The sequence below is a fragment of the Aythya marila genome, assembly GCF_965140915.1.
Source record: "Aythya marila genome assembly, chromosome: 21".
Classification (NCBI taxonomy): Eukaryota; Metazoa; Chordata; class Aves; order Anseriformes; family Anatidae; genus Aythya; species Aythya marila.
In genome coordinates, this window is record NC_139062.1 from 1833993 (window position 1) to 1852157 (window position 18165).

The 18165-nt window shown below is 70.3% G+C and overlaps 2 protein-coding genes across 3 annotated transcripts; one reads left to right on the top strand and one right to left on the bottom strand.

Moving 5' to 3' along the window:
* Positions 1 to 220: 220 nt before the first annotated feature.
* Positions 221 to 12920, top strand: ESPN (espin; the record flags this gene model as incomplete). Its single annotated transcript, XM_082777185.1, has 12 exons — positions 221 to 514; positions 1788 to 1981; positions 4404 to 4590; positions 4680 to 4862; positions 4947 to 5078; positions 5188 to 5407; positions 5487 to 5758; positions 7389 to 7572; positions 9051 to 9196; positions 9305 to 9586; positions 12086 to 12165; positions 12329 to 12920. The coding sequence occupies 12 exons, from the start codon at positions 221 to 223 to the stop codon at positions 12501 to 12503; spliced, it is 2349 nt and encodes a 782-aa protein (XP_082633311.1). The 3' UTR covers positions 12504 to 12920.
* Positions 12921 to 13172: 252 nt separating this feature from the next.
* Positions 13173 to 17198, bottom strand: TNFRSF25 (TNF receptor superfamily member 25). 2 transcript variants are annotated; one of them, XM_082777239.1, is made up of 8 exons: positions 17063 to 17198; positions 15157 to 15352; positions 14918 to 15049; positions 14692 to 14844; positions 14535 to 14616; positions 14405 to 14463; positions 14118 to 14323; positions 13173 to 14029 (listed from the first exon to the last, which is right to left on the bottom strand). In XM_082777239.1, the coding sequence occupies exons 1-8, from the start codon at positions 17090 to 17092 to the stop codon at positions 13589 to 13591; spliced, it is 1299 nt and encodes a 432-aa protein (XP_082633365.1). In that variant the 5' UTR covers positions 17093 to 17198; the 3' UTR covers positions 13173 to 13588. The 2 variants fall into 2 exon arrangements, with proteins under 2 accessions (XP_082633365.1, XP_082633364.1); XM_082777238.1 differs by having other exon boundaries at positions 14692 to 15006.
* Between the last annotated feature and the right edge of the window lie 967 nt (positions 17199 to 18165).

The window sequence follows — 18165 nt, forward strand, 5'->3', positions numbered from 1 at the left end:
AGGGTCCGCCGGGCGGCGGGGCGGCCGCCGTGCCCCGACGGCGGGGCTGCCGGCGGGGCGGGCGGAGGGGCCGGGGCCGGGGGGGGGCGGCGGCGGGGCGGGCCGGCCCCGGGGGTGGAGGAGGAGGAGCCGGCGGGGCCGGGCCGCCTCGCCGCGGGGGCGCCGCGCAGTGCCAAGCGGCGGCCGGACGGCCCCGCGCGGCCGGTGCGGGGCCGGGGCCATGGCGCTGGAGCGGGCGCTGCTGGCGGCTCGGCAGGGCGACGTGGAGGCGCTGCGGGGGCTGCGGGCGGCCGGGCTGCTTCGGCCGGGGCTGCGGGACGCGCTCGGAGCCTCCCCCGCGCACCACGCCGCCCGCGCCGGCCGCCTCGCCTGCCTCCGCTACCTGGCGGCCGAGGCCGCGCTGCGCGGCGATGCGCGGGCGCGCAACGGGGCCACGCCGGCCCACGACGCCGCCGCCACCGGCAACCTCGCCTGTCTGCAGTGGCTGCTCACGCAGGGGGGCTGCGGCGTGCAGGTGCGAGAGGGTCGCGGGGACGGGGAGGGGGCGCGGGGCTCGACGGAGCGGGCGCGGAGGGGTGCCGGGATGGGAGCGCGGCCCCGGGGGGGCGGCCCGGCCGCTGCCTCCTTCTCCTCTTCTTCCTCCTCCTCCTCCTCCTCTTCGGCACCTCCGGCCGTGGAGAGGTTCCCAGCGGGGTCTCGGGCAGACTGGAAGCGCCCAGGGGTGTTTTGGCACACCCCAGGGACCACCGCGGTGCCCCGCTCGGCTGAGGCACCCCACGCCTCCACTGTGGCTCCCAGGGCTCCAGATCCTGCACCAAGGGGCAGCAAGGGCCCCAGAGCATCTGCGCTGTGCCCTGTGGAGGGGGGGGGTCATAGCCAGGGCCTGGCTGGGGTGAGGAGCACCGGGATTGTTTCCGGCTGCGTAGGTCTGGAGGGGTGGTGGCCATGGGGAGAAGGTCACAGACAGGCTCTGCTGACGGTGTGTGGCCACCCACAGCCACATGGCCACCAACAGCAGCACTGGAGCTTCCCGTGGGCTCTGCCTTGCCCGAGCTACCTGGTGGTGGGGGGCTCAGGAGGGTGCAGGCACCCAGCAGCACCTTGTGCCGGGTGCTGACCCTGTGCTGGGTGGGAGCTGCTGGCACAGCCACCCCCAGGGCAGCCACCCAGCTGGGACAGGAGGGCTGGCACACTCCAGACAAAGCCCACGCAGACCCGAGGAGGGCACGGAGGTTCAGGTGGAAGCTGCGCCCCAGGGTGCCGGCCCCTTCCCGGGGGTTACACAACCAGAGCAAGCCCCGGGGCAGATAAGCAGCTTGCCGGGGGCTGGCAGAGAGGTAACAGCATGTGACGTGGAGGAGGAGGAGGGGTGGGAGAGGCGATTAAGCAGGAAGGACGGGTTCAGCACAGTTCGGTGCCGGCCTGGCCCAGGGCCAGCTCTGCATCCCGTGGAGCCAGGAGGGGAGCCGGGCCGCCGGCAGCACAGCGAGCCCCCGCGGCAGGGAGAACAAGCAGGGCTTTGTGCACCACCGGCAGCCAACGAGGCCCCGCAGCCGGGCTGGTGCGCTGCTGCTGGGGCCCGTGGGGACCTGGCATGGACCGGGCACACTTACAGCCCCCATCTCCTCTCCCCTGTTGCCCAGGGCCATCCCCTCCTGCCCTGAGCCCTGCAGGGCTGCCCGTGCTCGGTACAGACGGAGCTTCCCCAGCCCCACGCACAAACCCTTGCTGCAGGCTCTGGGCAGCCTGTGCTCCCTGGTGCCAAGGCCTCTCCCTTCCTCCCGCAGGACACAGACAACTCCGGTGCCACTATCCTACACCTCGCAGCCCGATTCGGTCACCACGAGGTGATCGACTGGCTCCTCCGCTTCGGAGGCAGCGACCCCACGGCAGCCACGGACACAGGAGCGCTGCCGGTCCACTACGCTGCGGCCAAAGGGGATTTCCCCTCCCTGCGACTTCTCCTGGGACACTGCCCAAGGTAACAGCCCCTGCTGCTAGGGGGCACAGGGGCCGAGCTGATGGCACGCTGACCGGCAGCCCCTTGAGCTTCCGTGCAAGGTGCCAACACTGGGCACCAGCCACTTGGTGATGCGGCCATCTCCATCCCCCTTGCATCACGGCTCCAAGGGCAACACGGCAGCGTTATCACCTCGGGAAGGCAGCTGTGCCTTCTTTATCACCCGGAGAGAAAGGGCGAGGAGGAGCGCAGCGAGCACTGACAGAAATATAGCTGCCCACCAGGAGCAGCGCGCAGCAGGGTTTGTTCGCGGCGCTCTTGGCGCGGGGCGATAACACAGCCGCCTTTGTCCGCCCGCCGTTATGTAAATGGATTAGGCTGCCGGCGGAGCAGAGGCTGCTCCCTGCACCAGAGCCGACCTTCCCCGCTGCCTCCAGGAGCTCAGGGCCACGGCACCACCGTGGTGCAGCACTGCTCGGCCGGCACCGCCACCCCTGGGGTCAGCCACCCCCCGTGTGGCCGCCCCCCGACGTGCCCTGGGGACACGGCACAGCTGCCACGGGGCGCAGAGTGCCAAGCCACCCCGGGCCTCACCGTGTGATTATGTGGCCCCTAATCTCATTTCCCACGGTGGGCAGAGGCTGCTATAAATAACCAGGGCCCTGGCCGAGGGGGAGGCCGTGGGGACGCTGCCCCACCACGCCGTGCCCAGGAGGTGCAGGGACCGCGGGTGTCAGGGGTACAGAGGGGTGGTGGGACCCCCTCAGGCTGCCTGTGCCCCCATTTTCACCCCCTTCCCCAGGTGCCACACGGTCCTGCACCAGCTCCCATTCCCACAGAGCCATCCCACCAGCAGAACCCATTGCAGCCCCCAGCAGCCAGCCCCCCACCCACCTACCCCACTGCAAGCAGCCTCCCCAGCCTGGCCACCCTGGCTCTTTATCTCCTTGCCCCAGGTGTGCTGGCTCAGGGGGGCACCTGTGCTGCCCCCACACCCAGACGGATTCACCCTCCCCATCCCAGGGCCCAGCTCCCTCACAGCCTTGGTTCCTGCTCAGTCCCTGCATCGTCGCCCCCGCAGCACGCGTGGCGGCAGCCCTTTCCCATTGAATTTCATGTTCCTGCTGGGGTTACTCCGCTGCCATCGCCCGCCTCCCACCGCCAAGGTGGCCCCTGAATTATTTACTGCTCGCCCTGCGCTCGGGCCCTGCGGCTTGCAGGAGGCTCTGTTACAGCTGTGAAACTCAATCCTGGGGCGCTGCGGGACGTGGCCGCAGCTCGGGCGGGAGGGCGCGTGCCAGGCTCGGCAGCCAGCACCAGCAGCGAGGCCACAGAGTCCCCGGCACCTCTGCTGCTGGCTCGGCTGCGCCGTGGTGTCCGCAGCAGCTGGTGGCGAGGTGGGCGGCCAGCGCGGGGTCGTGGCCATCTGGCAAAGCGTTCACCCACTGCGCCGAGCGCCTGGCTCCCAGCCAGTGCTCACCCGAGTGGATTAACCCCTCCCCATAACTGGGAAACGGCAATTACGGATTGAAAATGCACCCGCTGCACCCACACCACCGCCGTGTGTGGCTCTGCTGTGCCCCAGCCAGCCCCCAGCCCTGTCCCTGGTCCCCATCTCCAGTGCGGTGCACGGAAAGCTGGCGTCCTGCAGCACGGCACAGCGCAGAGCCCGCGCTGGCCGCCACCCGTCTCACGGTTACAGGGATCAATTATTAAGGGCCCGCGATCTCTGCGATAACAGAGCGGAGTATTTATTGCACTTCCTTTTTTAAATATTCAACAGGTTTTTATGGCGCACTTCAAAACCAGCTTCCTGCGTGGCGAAGGGCGTGCAGTGCGGGATGCAGGATTTAGGGAGCGGGATTTGGGATATGGGACGCAGGGTGCAGGATGTGGGACGTGGGACGCATGGCTCAGGATGTGGCCACAGGGGTGCCAAGGCCTGGGGGACAGCGGTGCCCGGCAGCGTGGCTCCTGGGGAGCAGCGAGGCAGTGCCAACGCGCAGTTCCACCCTTCCCCACCGGCTGCTGGTGCCTAAGCTGCTTACTTAAAAATACTGCTAGATTGCAGTGTCCAAAAACAGCCGGAGGAATGCGATTAGCCCGAGCTTATTGACTTAATGACCTCCCGCGGCAGCCGCTGTGTCTGTGCGGGGACTGAGCGGGGCCGTGGCGTGGACGTCCCCCAGCCCATATTGCCCAGCAGCTGGTGCTGCCTGCCCTGTGCCCTGCGTGCCCCCCAGGCACTGTGACGCACGTGGTCCTGGTGTCCCTGCACCCACACGGTCCCCGTGTCCCACACATCCCCTGTGCCCGGTGTGCCCCTGTGCCCTCATATCCCCGTGTCCTCCGTGCCCCCGTACCCATGTCCCCCGTGTCCCCGGTGCCCCGTGCTCCCACCCGATGTGGGCTGCGGGTGCCCAGCGCCGTGCTCTGCTTGCAGCACTCTCAGTGCCCAGACCAAGACCGGTGCCACCCCTCTGTACCTCGCCTGCCAGGAGGGCCACCTCGAGATCATCCAGTACTTGGTGAAGGACTGCGGGGCTGACCCCCACGTGCGCGCCAATGACGGCATGACCCCACTGCACGCCGCAGCCCAGATGGGCCACAACACCGTCATCGTCTGGCTGGTAAGTGCTGCCTGGGCTCGGCACAGCTCGGCACGGCATGGCACGGCACGGCACGGCGTGATGGCCCTGCTCATCTGCCACCTCCGCAGATGAGCTTCACGACGGTGAGCCTGTCAGAGCGGGATGACGACGGGGCCACAGCCATGCACTTCGCCGCCAGCCGCGGCCACGCCAAGGTGCTGAGCTGGCTCCTGTTGCACGGGGGCGAGATCACGGCAGACGGCTGGGGCGGCACGCCACTGCACGATGCCGCTGAGAACGGCGAGCTGGAGGTTGGTGCTGCTGGCCGAGGGTGCTGGTGGGGAGGGGGGGCGGCACGGCATCAAGCCTGCCACGCTCCCCCCTCCTCTCCCCAGTGCTGCCAGATCCTGGTGGTGAACGGTGCCGACCTCAGCATCCGCGACCAGGACGGCTACACGGCAGCCGACCTCGCCGACTACAACGGCCACAGCCACTGCGCCAAGTACCTGCGCACCGTGGAGAACATGGTATGGTGGCACCCTGGCGCATTGAGGCACGGAGTGCGGGGGGATCGTGGTGGGCACGCAGGGCCCGGGTGCTGCTGCCCACCCCCTGATGGCTCGGCTGTGCCGGCAGAGCGTGGAGCACCGCGTGCTGTCGCGAGACCCCTCAGCAGACGGGGAGTGCCGGCAGCCCGACTCGGGCATGTCGTCGCCCAACACCACGGCGTCGGCGCCCCAGGCACGCTTTGAGGTGGGCTCCCCCGCCAGCACCCTCTCCAACTACGACTCCTGCAACTCCAGCCAGTCGAGCACCGGAGAGAAGAGGGGTGGCCCCCACGGCGCCCCCACAGCCCGTGAGTGATGGGGCAGGGAGCTGGGGGGGGGGTGACACAGCGTGAGCACAGCTATGACCCCCCCCTCCACTCTCTGCAGGGGTCCCCGAGCCCGCGCTGACGGACATGCAGGCGTACATGGACATGCTGAATCCCGAGACGCGGCCACGGGGCAGGGGGTCAGCAAGTGAGGGCCCCCCACCGCCGCCCCCCAGCTTCCCCCCACCGCCACCCCCACCTGCCACCCGCCTGCCCCCGCCGCCCCCCGGCTACCCCGCGCCTGCCCCCCCTGCCTCCCCCGACACTGCCGACATCTACGTGCGGGCCAAGAACAACCTGCGGCACGTGGAGAGCCAGGCGCTGCGCAGAGAGGTACGGGACCCCCACGCTCCCTGGCCACGAGCACAGGGGGGCTACCAGGGGGGGCACAACTCCGGGCACCCATGTCCCGTGGGCACTCAGCACCAGTGGCAGTGCCTGCCACAGCAGCAGGGGTACGGCGAGCTGGGGCCGGTGATGCCCCCACCACCAAACGGCAGCGGCTCAGCGTGCCAGTGCCATGTGGGTGGCGTGCGCTGTGCTCACGTGGTGCCAGCGGTGCCACCGGCACAGTGCCCCGGGCGAGCTGGGCGTGGGCGGCTGCGTGGAGGCGTGGGGTGCAGGCAGCAGCTGTAACCCGAGTGCCCGGCTCCGGTGTCACCTGCGCCGCGGGTGTCGGGTGGCAGTGCCGGCGCTGCCAGGAGCTGAGAGGGCTCAGCTGGGACGCACAGGTAAGAGGGGCGCAGCTGCCTGGGGCAGGGGGGGCACCGGGTGTGGGGGGTTTGGGGTCCGCCTCGACCCCAGCCATGGGCCTTGCCACCCGGCTGGGGACAGCCTGGTGCCCAGCCACGGCGGCAGGCATGGGCACACAGCAGCAGAGCCCAGCGCTGCGGGGGTCCGGGGCACGCAGGATGGGGTCTTGGCAGAGCAGCGTTTGCCAGACCTGTGCTGGGCTTGGGCTCCGTGTTGTTGATTAGCACACGTAGGGCTAACGAGCAGCCCTGCCCTGGGCTGCCCACAGCAGGTGTGGGTGCGTGTGAGCTCAAGCACCATCGGTGCCAAGCTGTGTGGGCACCCGGTGCCGTGAGGCCGGGCGGCACCAACCTCGCACCCACCCGTGGGGCCGGGGCTGGGGCTGCTGCAGCCGGAGCCAGGCTTGGCGCGGTGCCCGGCGGCTGTCGGAGCAGGAAGCGCCGGGCTGGCACTTGTTGACTTAGCTGGGGCTGCCGGTGGCGTGCAGTGCCCCGGCTCACCATGCAAATGCCTTGGGCGGAGGTGGCACAAGGAGAAATGCAAATAGTGGGGCCCTGGGCGCAGGGAGCGGGGCACGGGGCTGTGCCACAGCGGCGGGACCCCTGCGGCGCGGCCGCTCCACGGCACGACCTGCAAAGCCCCGGAGGTATGCACTGGGGTGAGCCGAGGCCGTGCTGCCGCGGGTCTTACTGCCTTAATAGTGACATTTACAGCCGGGTCCGCGGCAGGGCTCCGGCCCCGTGGGGATAAGCTCAAGCTCCAGCTAATCCATGGGGCCGGGAGGCAGCGCTGCTGTTCCCAGGGGGTTATCCCAGGGGAGGCTCAGCCTCGGGCTCCCAGTCACAGGCCACGGGGTCGCGGTGCCAGGCGCTGTCGGGGGCTGTAGCCAACCCCTCGCTCAGCCTGCATCCCCCCAAGGCACACACCACGGCCACGCCGCGGCCCTGCCCGCTCAGCTGCGCTCCCCGTTGCAGCTAGCGTCACGCGAGGGCAGCCCCGAGGGCCTGCGCCGGGCCGACTCCACGAGGCGGTCGAGGAACTTCAGCAAGCAGCCGAGCACGGGCGATTACTATAAGCACCTGGGGCCCAGCGCGGCGGAGCTGCCCGGCCCCCGCAGGATGGCACACAGTGAGGAGGTGAGCCCGGGCCCCGGCGCCGCGGGCAGCGCGGTGGCACTGGCTCCGTGTGACGCCCGCCCGTGCTCTTTCAGGCCTCTCCCCTCTCCGCGGACACCATGCACAACGGGGGCCCGGCAGAGACCAAGCCTGGCGCCGAGCTGCCGCCCCCGCCGCCGCCCCCACCGCTGCCCGAAACCTCCTGCCCGCCGCCACCGCCGCCACCGCCGCCAGCTGAGGCCCCCGCCGGGCCCCGCCGCTCCTCCTCCTCCACGGGAAGTAAGTCAGGGGTCCTGGGGGGCGCGGGGGGCCAGGGCCCGGCAGTGGGCACAGCTCCTGCCCCAGCCACGTGGCGGTGCCGGGCTGGATGCGCCCTAGCACCGGGTGCCTTCGTGCTTCTCCTGTCCCTGCACTCCGGCTCCTCGGGGCGCAGCTCCTGACAGCCTCTCTGTCCTTCTCTCCTCCGGTCTCGGCGCGGGGGCTCCCACGCCTGCCCGCCCCCACTTGCTCTCACTGCTGGCTGCTTCTCTTCTCTCTTGTCTTGTGGTGGCCAAATCCTTCCTCTGCTACACGCGCTGTGCCGCCTCTCTGCTTCTCCCCCTAGAAGGAAAGGCTTTGAGACAGATGAAGAGTAAGTACCGCGCCTCGTTACTCTTTGGTGGTCAGGTAGTGCCCGCGGGGACGGAGCGCCTGCAGCCCAGAGCAGGGCGCCTCGATGGCAGGGCCAGATCCCAGCAGCTTTCCCCAGCACCAACCCATCCTGCGGCCAGGCCACGAGCATGGTGCTGGGGGAGCGCTGTCAGCACCCCTGCCTGTGACACGGGGCTGTCCCGCAGGATGGCCGAGGTGGCCGCAGTCACGACGGTGCCCATCCCTCGCCAACGTGCCCCAGGCCGTGAGGCCAGCGTGCCGCTCAGTGCCAAGCAGGAGCCCTGAGCTCCGGCACGGCTCCGCCTGAGGCAGGAGCAGAGCGTGGGGCCGCCGCTGCTGCCCGGGCAGGGCTGGCAGGGCCCCGTGCCCCCCGTGGCCCCACGGCCCCATGCACAGAGCGCCTTTGTTCGCGCTCAGCCGGCCGGCATTACCTCGCCACGTGAGCGCACCGGCCGCTCCCCCGCCGCTGATTGCAGCTCGCGGGCTGGCGGCCGCTCAGCCCCCGCTTTATTAGCGCCGGCTCCCAGGGGCTGGGGTCTCAGTGGCACTGGATGGCATTGCGAGCGCCCGGCCGGGCCCTCCGCACCGACAGGCGACCGGCCCTTGCTGCGGCGCGGCCGAGGGGGCGAGCGCAGGGCGGTGGGGAAGGGGCTCGGGCGCGGCGCGGCACCATGGGCCTTTAGGGACGCACGCATGGCTGGCACGGACGGTGGGTGCTCACGGGGCAGGGTGCTGGAGCCCTGGCTGCAGCTCGGGGCTGGTGTGTGCGTTGCTACCGGGACACCGTGGGGGGCTGCAGGGGGCCAGGAGCTCTGCGGGGCAGCACGGGGCTGTCCTGCTGTACCAGGGCTGCAGCCAGCCACAGTCCTGTCTCTCTGGACACGGCAAGTCGTTGTCACAGTGTGGTGCCGGGCTCACGGGTGGAGGTTGCCTGTCTGCCCTGGGGAGCTGGATGCCAGGGTGGGGTCTGGTGGGGTCCCAAGGGCTCCTGGGTGTGGGGGGCTGTTGGCCGGCTCCCCGTCACCCCCGTGGTCTGCAATCTGCTGGGGAAGCAGGGGGCCGGCAGCAGCGGGGCCCTTACTGCCCCCCCTGCCTTTCTCCGCCAGGCACCAAGTCGTTCAACATGATGTCCCCCACCGGTGACAACTCGGAGCTCCTGGCCGAGATCAAGGCTGGGAAGAGCCTGAAGCCGACGCCGCAAAGCAAAGGCTTCACCACTGTCTTCTCCGGCAGTGGCCAGGCCGGGGCCAATGTAGGTGGTGGAGTTGGGGGGGGGGGGATTGTGGGGGGTCCCTGAGCCCTGCAGGACCCGGTGGGAGCACAGCGGGCACCCACTCTCCCTTCCTCCCTCCCTCCACAGGCCGAGTCGCCGCTATCCTCCCCGTCGCCCACCAGGACGCCCACCCCGCCGGCCACCCCCGAGGCCGTGGGGCTGCCGCGCTGCGTGGCGGGGGGCTCGCCGGAGCCGGTGCTCAACGGCAGCTCGCCGGTGCCAGGGCCGGGGGCCGGGGGCCCGCCAGACGCGGAGGCGCTGGTGCCGAGCCACGACGAGCAGGGCCGGCCCATCCCCGAGTGGAAGCGGCAGGTGATGGTGCGCAAGCTGCAGCTCCGCATGCAGGAGGAAGAGGAGCAGCGGCGCAAGGTAGGGGGGGACCCTCTGCGGGGCTCCGTGTGCTGTGCGTGCGGTGAGAGCGGCGTGGGCATGGCCCGGCAGCCCAGGACCCGTCTTGTGTCATCTCCTCCGGCTCCCTGCTGCGCCCGGATGGCCCCAGCCCCGCTGCACGCGTGCTGTGGGTGCTGCGTACCCTGCCCGGCTGCAGAGCCCTTCCCGGAGCGCTCGTCCCGTGTGGCCACCGGTGGTGCGAGGCGTGCGCGGTCCTGGCTCCCTGCTGGACCCCGGTGCTGGGGGGTTGGCACGTGCAGGGCTGCGGGGTGCGTCCTCAGGAGCTGTTTTGCCCTTTTTCCTGCCCTAGCTGGAGCCTGGGAGCGTCTTACCCCCCCCGTGCTGGCGCTACTCCCCCGCCCACGGGGGCATGCTGGGACCCTTTGGGCAGCTCATGACGGAGGAGGACATTCTCCGCATTGAGAGGCAAATCGAAAACCTGCAGGTGATGCACAAGGTGCAGACAGTGGAGACGGAGCTGGAGCAGCTGGAGGAGGAGCTGCAGCAGCTCCTGCCTCTCCCGGCCACCCTGGCCCCCGAGCGCTTTTCCCTCGACCCCCGGCGCCTGCAGGGCCGTGCCGAGGACCTGCCCGCCTGGTGCAGCAAGACCTCTGCGCTGCTGAGGAGCATGGCCATGCTGCTGGCCGCTCTGGGGGGCCGGGAGAGCCCCGGGGTGGGGGGAGTGGCGAGCAGCGCCGTGCCCCAGAGGTCCCCCCCCAGCGCCCCGGCCGGCACCCAGCAGGACGCCCGGCGTGAGATCCTGCACTGCGGTGTGTCCGTCCGCAGCCTCAAGGCCAACTACGAGGGGCTGGTGGGAGCCCCCGTGCCCCGCAGCAGGGTCACCAAGAGGAAGCGGTCGCTGCACCTGGGAGCACCCGTGGAGGTCTGCACCCGTGAGCCCGTGCTGGAGGAGGACTACGGGGACGGGGACGGGGACGCGGACGGGGTGCTGCGGCGCAGCCAGCCAGTGCAGACGGAGCTGAGCTGCCTGCAGGAGCGCATCGACGCGCGGAAGGAGCGCGCCGTCTCCCTCTTCCTGGAGCACTGGAAGAAGTGGGCGCTGGCGGAGGCACCCGGCGCACGCACCCGCGGGGACGAGCGGCTGCGGCGGCTCTGGAGGCAGCGGCAGGCGGTGGGGAGGCTGCTGGCGCGCTGGAGGAGCGTTGCCCACCGGGTGCCCGGGCGGCAGATCCGGCGGCTGAGTCGCGCCGATGTGCTCTACTGGCCCGAGCACTTCTTGCCCCATGTCCGAGGCTCGCCCGTGCCCTACGACAGCCTCTCGCTCGACCTCTTCATGCTGGGCTACTTCCAGCTGCTGGAGATGAACCTGAGCCCCGAGGAGCGCCGCTTCCGACACCTGCTGTGCTACGAGATGTTCGACCGCCTGGGCACCCACAGCTGGGAGTGCATCCGACGCTTCCACCGCGCCGCGCTGGAGCGGGTCGAGGCTGGCCACCGCTGCTGGCTCGACGGCTTCGAGGACCTGAAGCAGGAGTTCTTTGGGGAACCAGTGCCCACGGCAGCAGCGGTGGAGTCAAGTCCTTCGTCCCCCAGGCTGGCACCTGCTGCTGCAGCCCAGGGAGGCAAGGAGCCGGCCCAGCTGGTCTCGGAGCTGGGGGAGTTCAGTGACGAGGACATCTGCCGCTACATCGACCGCAGCTTCTCCTTCTGGAAGGAGAAGGAGGCAGAGATGTTCGATATCTGAGCTGGGTGGGATGCTGTGGCAGCAGCGGGCCCCGGGGCCGTGGTGGTGGCATGGGGCTGGCCGAGTGCACGGCTGGGGCGTGCAGCCAGGAGAGGCTCCGGGTGCAGCCAGGGCTGGGCACAGCTCAGCTGCATTCACGGCAGCAGGACTGCGGGCTGGCTCTGCAGTTTTTTTTTTCGTGTTTTGCTTCATGCCCTGGGAGCTGGCCCCGGGTGCCCGGACCCCGCGGGGGTTCTGCGGCCAGCTGTGTGTCGAAGTTGCTGTGTGCCCCTTGCCGTGGCTGTGTGTTGTGCTGGGGGTGCAGCTCCCCCTTGGTGTGCTGTTTGCGGTGCCGGGGTGCCGTGGGCCCCCACGTGTCGGTGCAATAAAGCTGTGTGTGCTGTGAAGGGCTCGGCGCTCCGCACGCTCCTTGGCCGCGTGTGCTCCCCGCACCGGGATAACGCGGGCAGCGAGGGGCCGGGGGTGGCAGGACCCGTCAGCACAGGGCTCTGCCCGGCACCATGCCCACGGCAGCACCGTTGGCACCGTGCCGTGCCGCGTTGTGCGGTGCCGGGGGCGCGCCTCACTCCTGCCAGCTGCCCCCATGCTTGTGCTCCCCGTGGCTGGTGGGATGTGGGCCCAGGGGGTGATGTCCACAGGGCTGGGTCGGTCCTGGCCCATGGGGGGCTGCTTTCCAGGAGCCTTTGCCATCCTTCGCTTCCCCACTGGAGCCCAGCCGGCCACCCCAGGCCCTGCGCTCCCGTGGCTGTCCGTAACGCGGCTGTTTGTTGCAGGAGAAGGAGGAGGAGGCGCGCCTGGCCAGCATGCCGGCCTGGAGGAGGGACATCCTGCGCAAGAAGCTGGAGGAGGAGAGGTGAGCAGGGTGGGCTGGGGGCTGCCTGTGCTGGCCAGGTGCCCCCAGCCCATGCTAACGGCACCTTGTCCCCTTGCTTTCACAGGGAGCAGAAACGGTGAGTGCCGTCTGTCCCCTTCCCTGGCAGGGGGGTGGGCGCGCGGCTGGGCTCAGTGACCCACAGCACCCCGTCCCCTCTGCTGCCGAGCAGGAAAGAGCAAGAGAAGCTGAAGCGAGAGGAGGAGGAGAAGGAGAAGGAGCAGTCAGAAAAGCTAAGGACTCTTGGGTACGATGAGACAAAGCTGGCGCCCTGGCAGCGGCAGATCATCCTCAAGAAGGGGGATATAGCGAAGCACTAGCCCCAGTCCCCGCAGCAGCGTAGCTCCCCCGCGCGCTGCACATGGCTCTTCGTGGCGGGAGGAGGCCGGCGGGGCCCCCGCGGGCCCTGCAGCAGCCGTGCCGTGCCCCGGCACCCTCCTCCCGCCGCCAACGGCCCCGGCGCTCCCGCCTCGCCTGTCCCGGAGGAGCGCCCGCTGCCACTGCCCCGGGCGCCCGTAGCCCCGTCCCGCTGCCACCCTCCTGCTGCCACCCTGCGCACGCTGCTCTTCGCAGAGCGAGCTCCGTGGCCCCGGGCAGCCAGGCTGCCCGGGCGGCTGCTGCAGCTCCCTTGGGCTGCCGGCTCCGCTCCTTCCCCTCCCAGCTCCGGAGCCGCCAGAGGGAGACTTGCAGCTCAACGTCTGCCCCGGACCCTCCGCGTTTCGGCGATTAAAACGTTAAATCCCCTCCTGCAGTGCCCCGCGCTTTCCTGGGGCTGCCCTCACCGCCTGGTCCCTGCTGCCCTCCTCCCGTGGGGCTGCGCTGTGCCGCCCGTGGTGCCAGCACCCGCAGTGCCCCAGGCACCTGGAGCCCCCCCGTTGCGGTGCTGAGAGGCCAGCAGCAGCCCCAGGAAAAAGGGCCAGGTGCCAGGGGATGGAGAACATGCCACTTTATTGGGGTGGGGGCAGGCCCACCTGAGTGTACCTGCCAGGCGGACTTGAGAACTATCCCATGGGTTGGCAGCGGGCTCGGCACCCGCTCGTCCCGCGAGCGGCACGCGCCCAGGAGCCCGGCCGGGCAGCCTGCGAGCCGGGGGCAGTGTCCAACGCAGCCCCCGGGGCAGGAGGACATAAATAGGGGGGGTGGGGTGGTTGGGGAGGGGAGGGGAGCTCCGTCCTGCTCCTGCAGCCTTGAGCCCACAGTCTGGATAACTGACATAAAATGTCTACATGGCTTAAGTAACAATACTTAGGGGTACGGCACCCCACGGCACCGGGGCAGGGTGGTCCCGTAGGGACCCTGCTTTTCTGGGACGCGTCTGTCCCTGGGCCCACGGGGTCACAACGCAGCCCAGGAGGGGGCCCTGGGGCAGCCGGTGGTGCTGCCTTGCCAGGCTGGGGCCGTGGGGTCAGGGTCCCACCGACAGGCTCTGGCGCAGCGCCTCGGCACAGCCCGCCAGCTCCATGTGCTCCAGGGCGGCGAAGATGCGGTCGAGTGTGGCACTGGTCTGCTGGCACCAGCGCTTCAGCATCTCGTACTGCTGGTCGCGGAAGTGGGACACCTCCATCTCCACCAGCTCAATCTCCGTGTCCCGCAGCTCCAGCACCCGCATGAACTCCTTCCAGCGCCGCACCGGCACCGCGTTGATGACGGCGTAGAGCTGGCTGCCCTGCAGCAGGGCGCAGCGCTGGGGGCTGCGGGGGCGCGAGTCGGGGCCCCGCGCGGTGCCGGGCTCCTGGGGCGCTGAGGGCTCCACGCCACCATCCAGCGGTGCTGCTCTGCTGGGGCACTTGTTCAAGGCCCAGGACTCGGGGCTCTTCCTCACCGTGCTGGGGCCGTGATCACAGACCTGTTTAGGGGGACACGACCTGGTCCGATGAGGACCAACCTGCCATGGCTGGTAACCCCCCCGCAGCCGCCCTGCCACAGGCACTGACCTGGCACGGCGTTGTCTCCATCGCTACAGCCTCCTGGGTGGGGGAGAACGTGCGGGCCGTGGGGCTGGGGCAGCCCTGGGGTGGGACGGTGAGGAGGGGGCTGCCCGCCAGGGCCCTGTGCTGGAGCCACCTCCTCTTGTAGATGACGAAGGCGCCCATGAAGAGGGGCACAGTCAGGGCCAGCAGGAGGTACTGCAGCCCCGAGCCTGCAAGGAAGCAACGCGGTGTCCCACAGAGCCGTGCCCACCCCGCTGCCCTGGCGCCCCCAGCCCCGCTGCCCCACGCACCTCGGGCGCTGCCTCCGCACGCCTGCTGGCACTCCTCGCCGCACGGCTCCTGGGTGTTCCTGCAAGGAGAGGGAGCGTGGGCACCGCGCCGCACCACCGGCCACGCAACCCCTCCCGGGGAGCTGCTTACGTTTGGCACGGCCGGCACTCGCTGCCCTTGGCGTAGAAGTTGGGCTTGCAGCTGCCGCACAGCGTGTCCTGCGTGTCCGAGCCTGGGGAGAGGGCACACGTCAGGACTGCGCTGGGCCCACAGGGTGGCACCCCGAGGACTGGGTGACGGCACTCACAGGGCCGCTGGATCTGCCTCCCCGGGCAGAGCTGGCACTTGATGCAGGTGAATTCGCTGCAGTGCTGGTTCAGGCAGCTGCGGAAGTGGCCAGGCTCGCAGCCGCAGACGACGTTGCTGGTGGCCGAGCAGTTGGTCAGCACGGTCTGGAAAGCTGCGGGTGTGGGGGTGAGCAGGGTGGCACGGCACGGCACGGCACAGCGCGGCGCGGGGCACTGCCAGCTCACCGTGGTGGTCGCACTCGTAGCAAACGTGGCACTCGCTGCGGGTGTTGGGCTGGGAGAGGTAGGTGCCGTCAGAACAGGCGTCACAGCGGCTGTCATTGAGATGAATCGAGCAGGGGGTCTTCAGGTACGTCCCTGTGCAGGCAGCAGGGTGACAAGTAGCACGGCCACTACCGCACGCCCCGGCAGAGCCATGCCACGACGCCTGGCGTACCGTGCCGTGCCCGCTGCGCATCTCTCACCTGCTGGACACTGGGGACAGCACCGATGAACCGCATCGACCCAGTTCATCCCGGGGGGACAGGGGTGCTTTGCTGCGAGCCTCCGTGGACGGGCGAGCAGCCGCGCTGGGCCCTGCTGCCCCCGTAACGCGGCGCAGTCCTGGCAGCCCAGGGGCAGCGACCCGCTTGCCAGCAGCCACAGCGCTGCCAGGACAACCTGCAGGCAGGGAAAGGGCAGGGCTGCAGGCAGCCGGCACTCGGGCACGGGGTGGGCGCCCCGGGGAGCCGTGCAGCCGTGCCGGGCTGTCGTGCTTACCGTGCTTCCAGCCACGCTGCAGGGACTGGCACCGAGGTTTGACCGCCCGAGCCAAGCGCAGCGCGAGGCGGGTGGGTGCTGCTGCCCCTGGCAGGCCCCGCACTGGCAGCATGACAGGATGGCCGGGGAGGTGGCCCCGTGCCCCAGGGCTGCGCGGGTGTGGGGCACAGGGCTGGGAATGCCCCGCGGCAGCCCCCGTGCCGTGCTTTCCCCTCGGTACCTGAGTAAGCGGCTTCCTGCCTGGGCTGCAGGGCACACGCTGTGGGGGCGCGGGGGCCACCCTGGATGGGTTTGGGGAGGGCGGCCGGTGCGCGGGCAGACCCGGTGCTGCTGCCCACGGGCACCCAGCCGGGGACGCCTTCAGCCAGCCCAGGCCGGGACTCAGCCCCACGCTGCGTGCAGGGGCTGGGCGCGTGAGGGTTAATGCTGCCTCCCTTTACTTTCCTCTGCTTTATCTTCCTCACAGATGAGGCGATTTCCTCCCTGAGAGGAAACCATGCCCAGCTCATGCTCTCCCCCGATGCTATCGTGCTTTCTACGTGCGTCCCAAACTAGGTCACCACTCCCCCGCCGCCCCTTCTGGGGTGCTGGGTGCTGCACACAGGGGAGCCCCCGCGTGGGCCGCGCAGGGGGTGTCCGCACCGGCTCCGCTGCCGGCAGCGCGGTGGGCAGGGGGTGGGGTCCGTGGGGCAGGCACTGCGTGCCCAGCCGCGGCGGGCGGCCAGCCAGGGGATTCCACACCAGGGACTGGATTTCCCAGCCGAGATCGCCCCGATTACAGGGACTGAATCATTTTCTATTAAACCGCCACTGGTGGACTGGAAACCGTGCACGGGCTGCCCCATTTGCATAGCGCCACGATCAGATCCGGGCGGCCGCACGGCAACGAGCTGGCCTGGCAGCCGGCGGCACGTCTGAGTCAGCGCCACGGCCCCACCGAGGCACGAGCAGCGGGGCCCTGGCGGCACGGCACACGAGGGCACTGCCCCTTCCTGGGCACCCCTGGGGCAGGGGCCGCAGCGCCGGGCAGGGGGTGCCCCACGGGAAGGGAGCTGCCCGCACCGCCACCGCCTGCTGCCGGTTACCCTGCGGGGCCACCGCTTCCTGTGCCGCGCAAGCGCCACCCCTACCCGTAACGCGGCTCCGGCTGCAGGCTGTGTGGGCACAGGAGCACCCAGCCACTGAATTCTGTCGGCCACCCTGGTGTCACGGCTATCACCAAGTGCAGGGCCACAGCCGGCATCCCCGCTGGGTGCCCGCGGGCTCGCGGCGCAGCCTGTCGCTGGTCCCGGGGCTGTGCCCTGCCCGCAGGCCCACGGCCACATCACGCCCATCATCGCGGTGGCTACGGCTGCAGTCCCCAAGGCTGAGCTGTGCCACAGTCCCTGTGACCGGGCTGTGTCTGCCATCCCCGTGGCCACGTCTGCAGTCCCGTGGCTGTGCCATACCCGTGGTTCCCATCACCACGCTGTGCCCACAGTCCCCGGGGCTGTGCCGTGCCCACTGTCCCCGTGACCTTGCCTGCTGTGGCCATGCCACCCACAGCCACAGCCTGGTCACACCAGGGCCACTCCCAGCCCGGTGCGGTGACCCCAGCCCCACCACACTCACCGAAGCTGCCCCTGGGCAGTGGCGCTTCATCCTTGAAGTCGATGTGGCTGGGTCATGCCGGGCGGCAGCGGTGGTGGGCGCAGCGGAGCGTGGGGTCCCCAGCGCTGGGGAGGCTCAGCGCGAGGGCAGGGTGCCCCGGCGCCCCATCGCCGCCGCGCGATGCGTGGTGAATGAGTGCCAGCCCTCCCCAGGCAGGCTTTTACACTCCGTCGCAGCAGGAGGAAATGCTTTTTTGGAAATGAGTCCAGAGGGTGCAAAACCACATGACGGGAGTGCCGCGCAGGAGGGACCTGCGCCCGCCCGCCGCGCCCCTCCCATTCCCCCCCCCCCCCCCAACCGCTGGCACGGCCCCACCACGGGCCGGGGGGGACACACGGGACTCCCAGCTTTGCCAGGCAGAGCTGATGCCCCCAGTCCCTAACCCACACCCTGGGTGACGAGGCTGGAGCTGCCTCCGTGAGCCTCACCGAGGTGTCCGCCCCAGGCTGTGCCCCACATCTGTCCCCCCCCCATCCCCACAGCGCCCTGGGGGCTGCCCCGTGTGCCCCGAAGGAGAGGCGAGGCAGGCACAAGCGTGCACACAGCTAGGTTTATTGCTCGGCCGGACCACAATGGCAGGAGGGGCGGCCACGGCACTGCCCCCACCCACCAGGACCGCGCTGCAGCCAGCACGAGGGCCTTGGCCAGTGTGTGCCCACGGCACAGCCACTGTCACCTCCCTGCCCCAGCAGGCAGTGCTGCTGCGGGGACAGCCCGAAGCTGAATAAATACACGCTCCATGAGGGTGCCCTGCTCCGGCGTGGGCCATGTCCGTGGGCAGCAACTCCCCACGGGGCCACGGACCACAGCCTGGCACGGGACAGCACCCAGCACTCGGCCTCCGCCACCTCAGCCCGTGCCACCGAGGCTCCTCGCTCCTTACACTGCTTTTGGCCACCCACAGCCGCTGCCTCCTTCCAAACTGCCCCGACCAGACCCTGTGGCCACCGCCTGCCCCAGCCCCGCTCCGTCCCCTCCTGCCACCACCCCCGGCCTCCCGCCCCGCGCGCCGGCGGCTCCGTGCCGCCCCCGCCACGGCCCTCCCGCACCTTCTCCGCTCACCG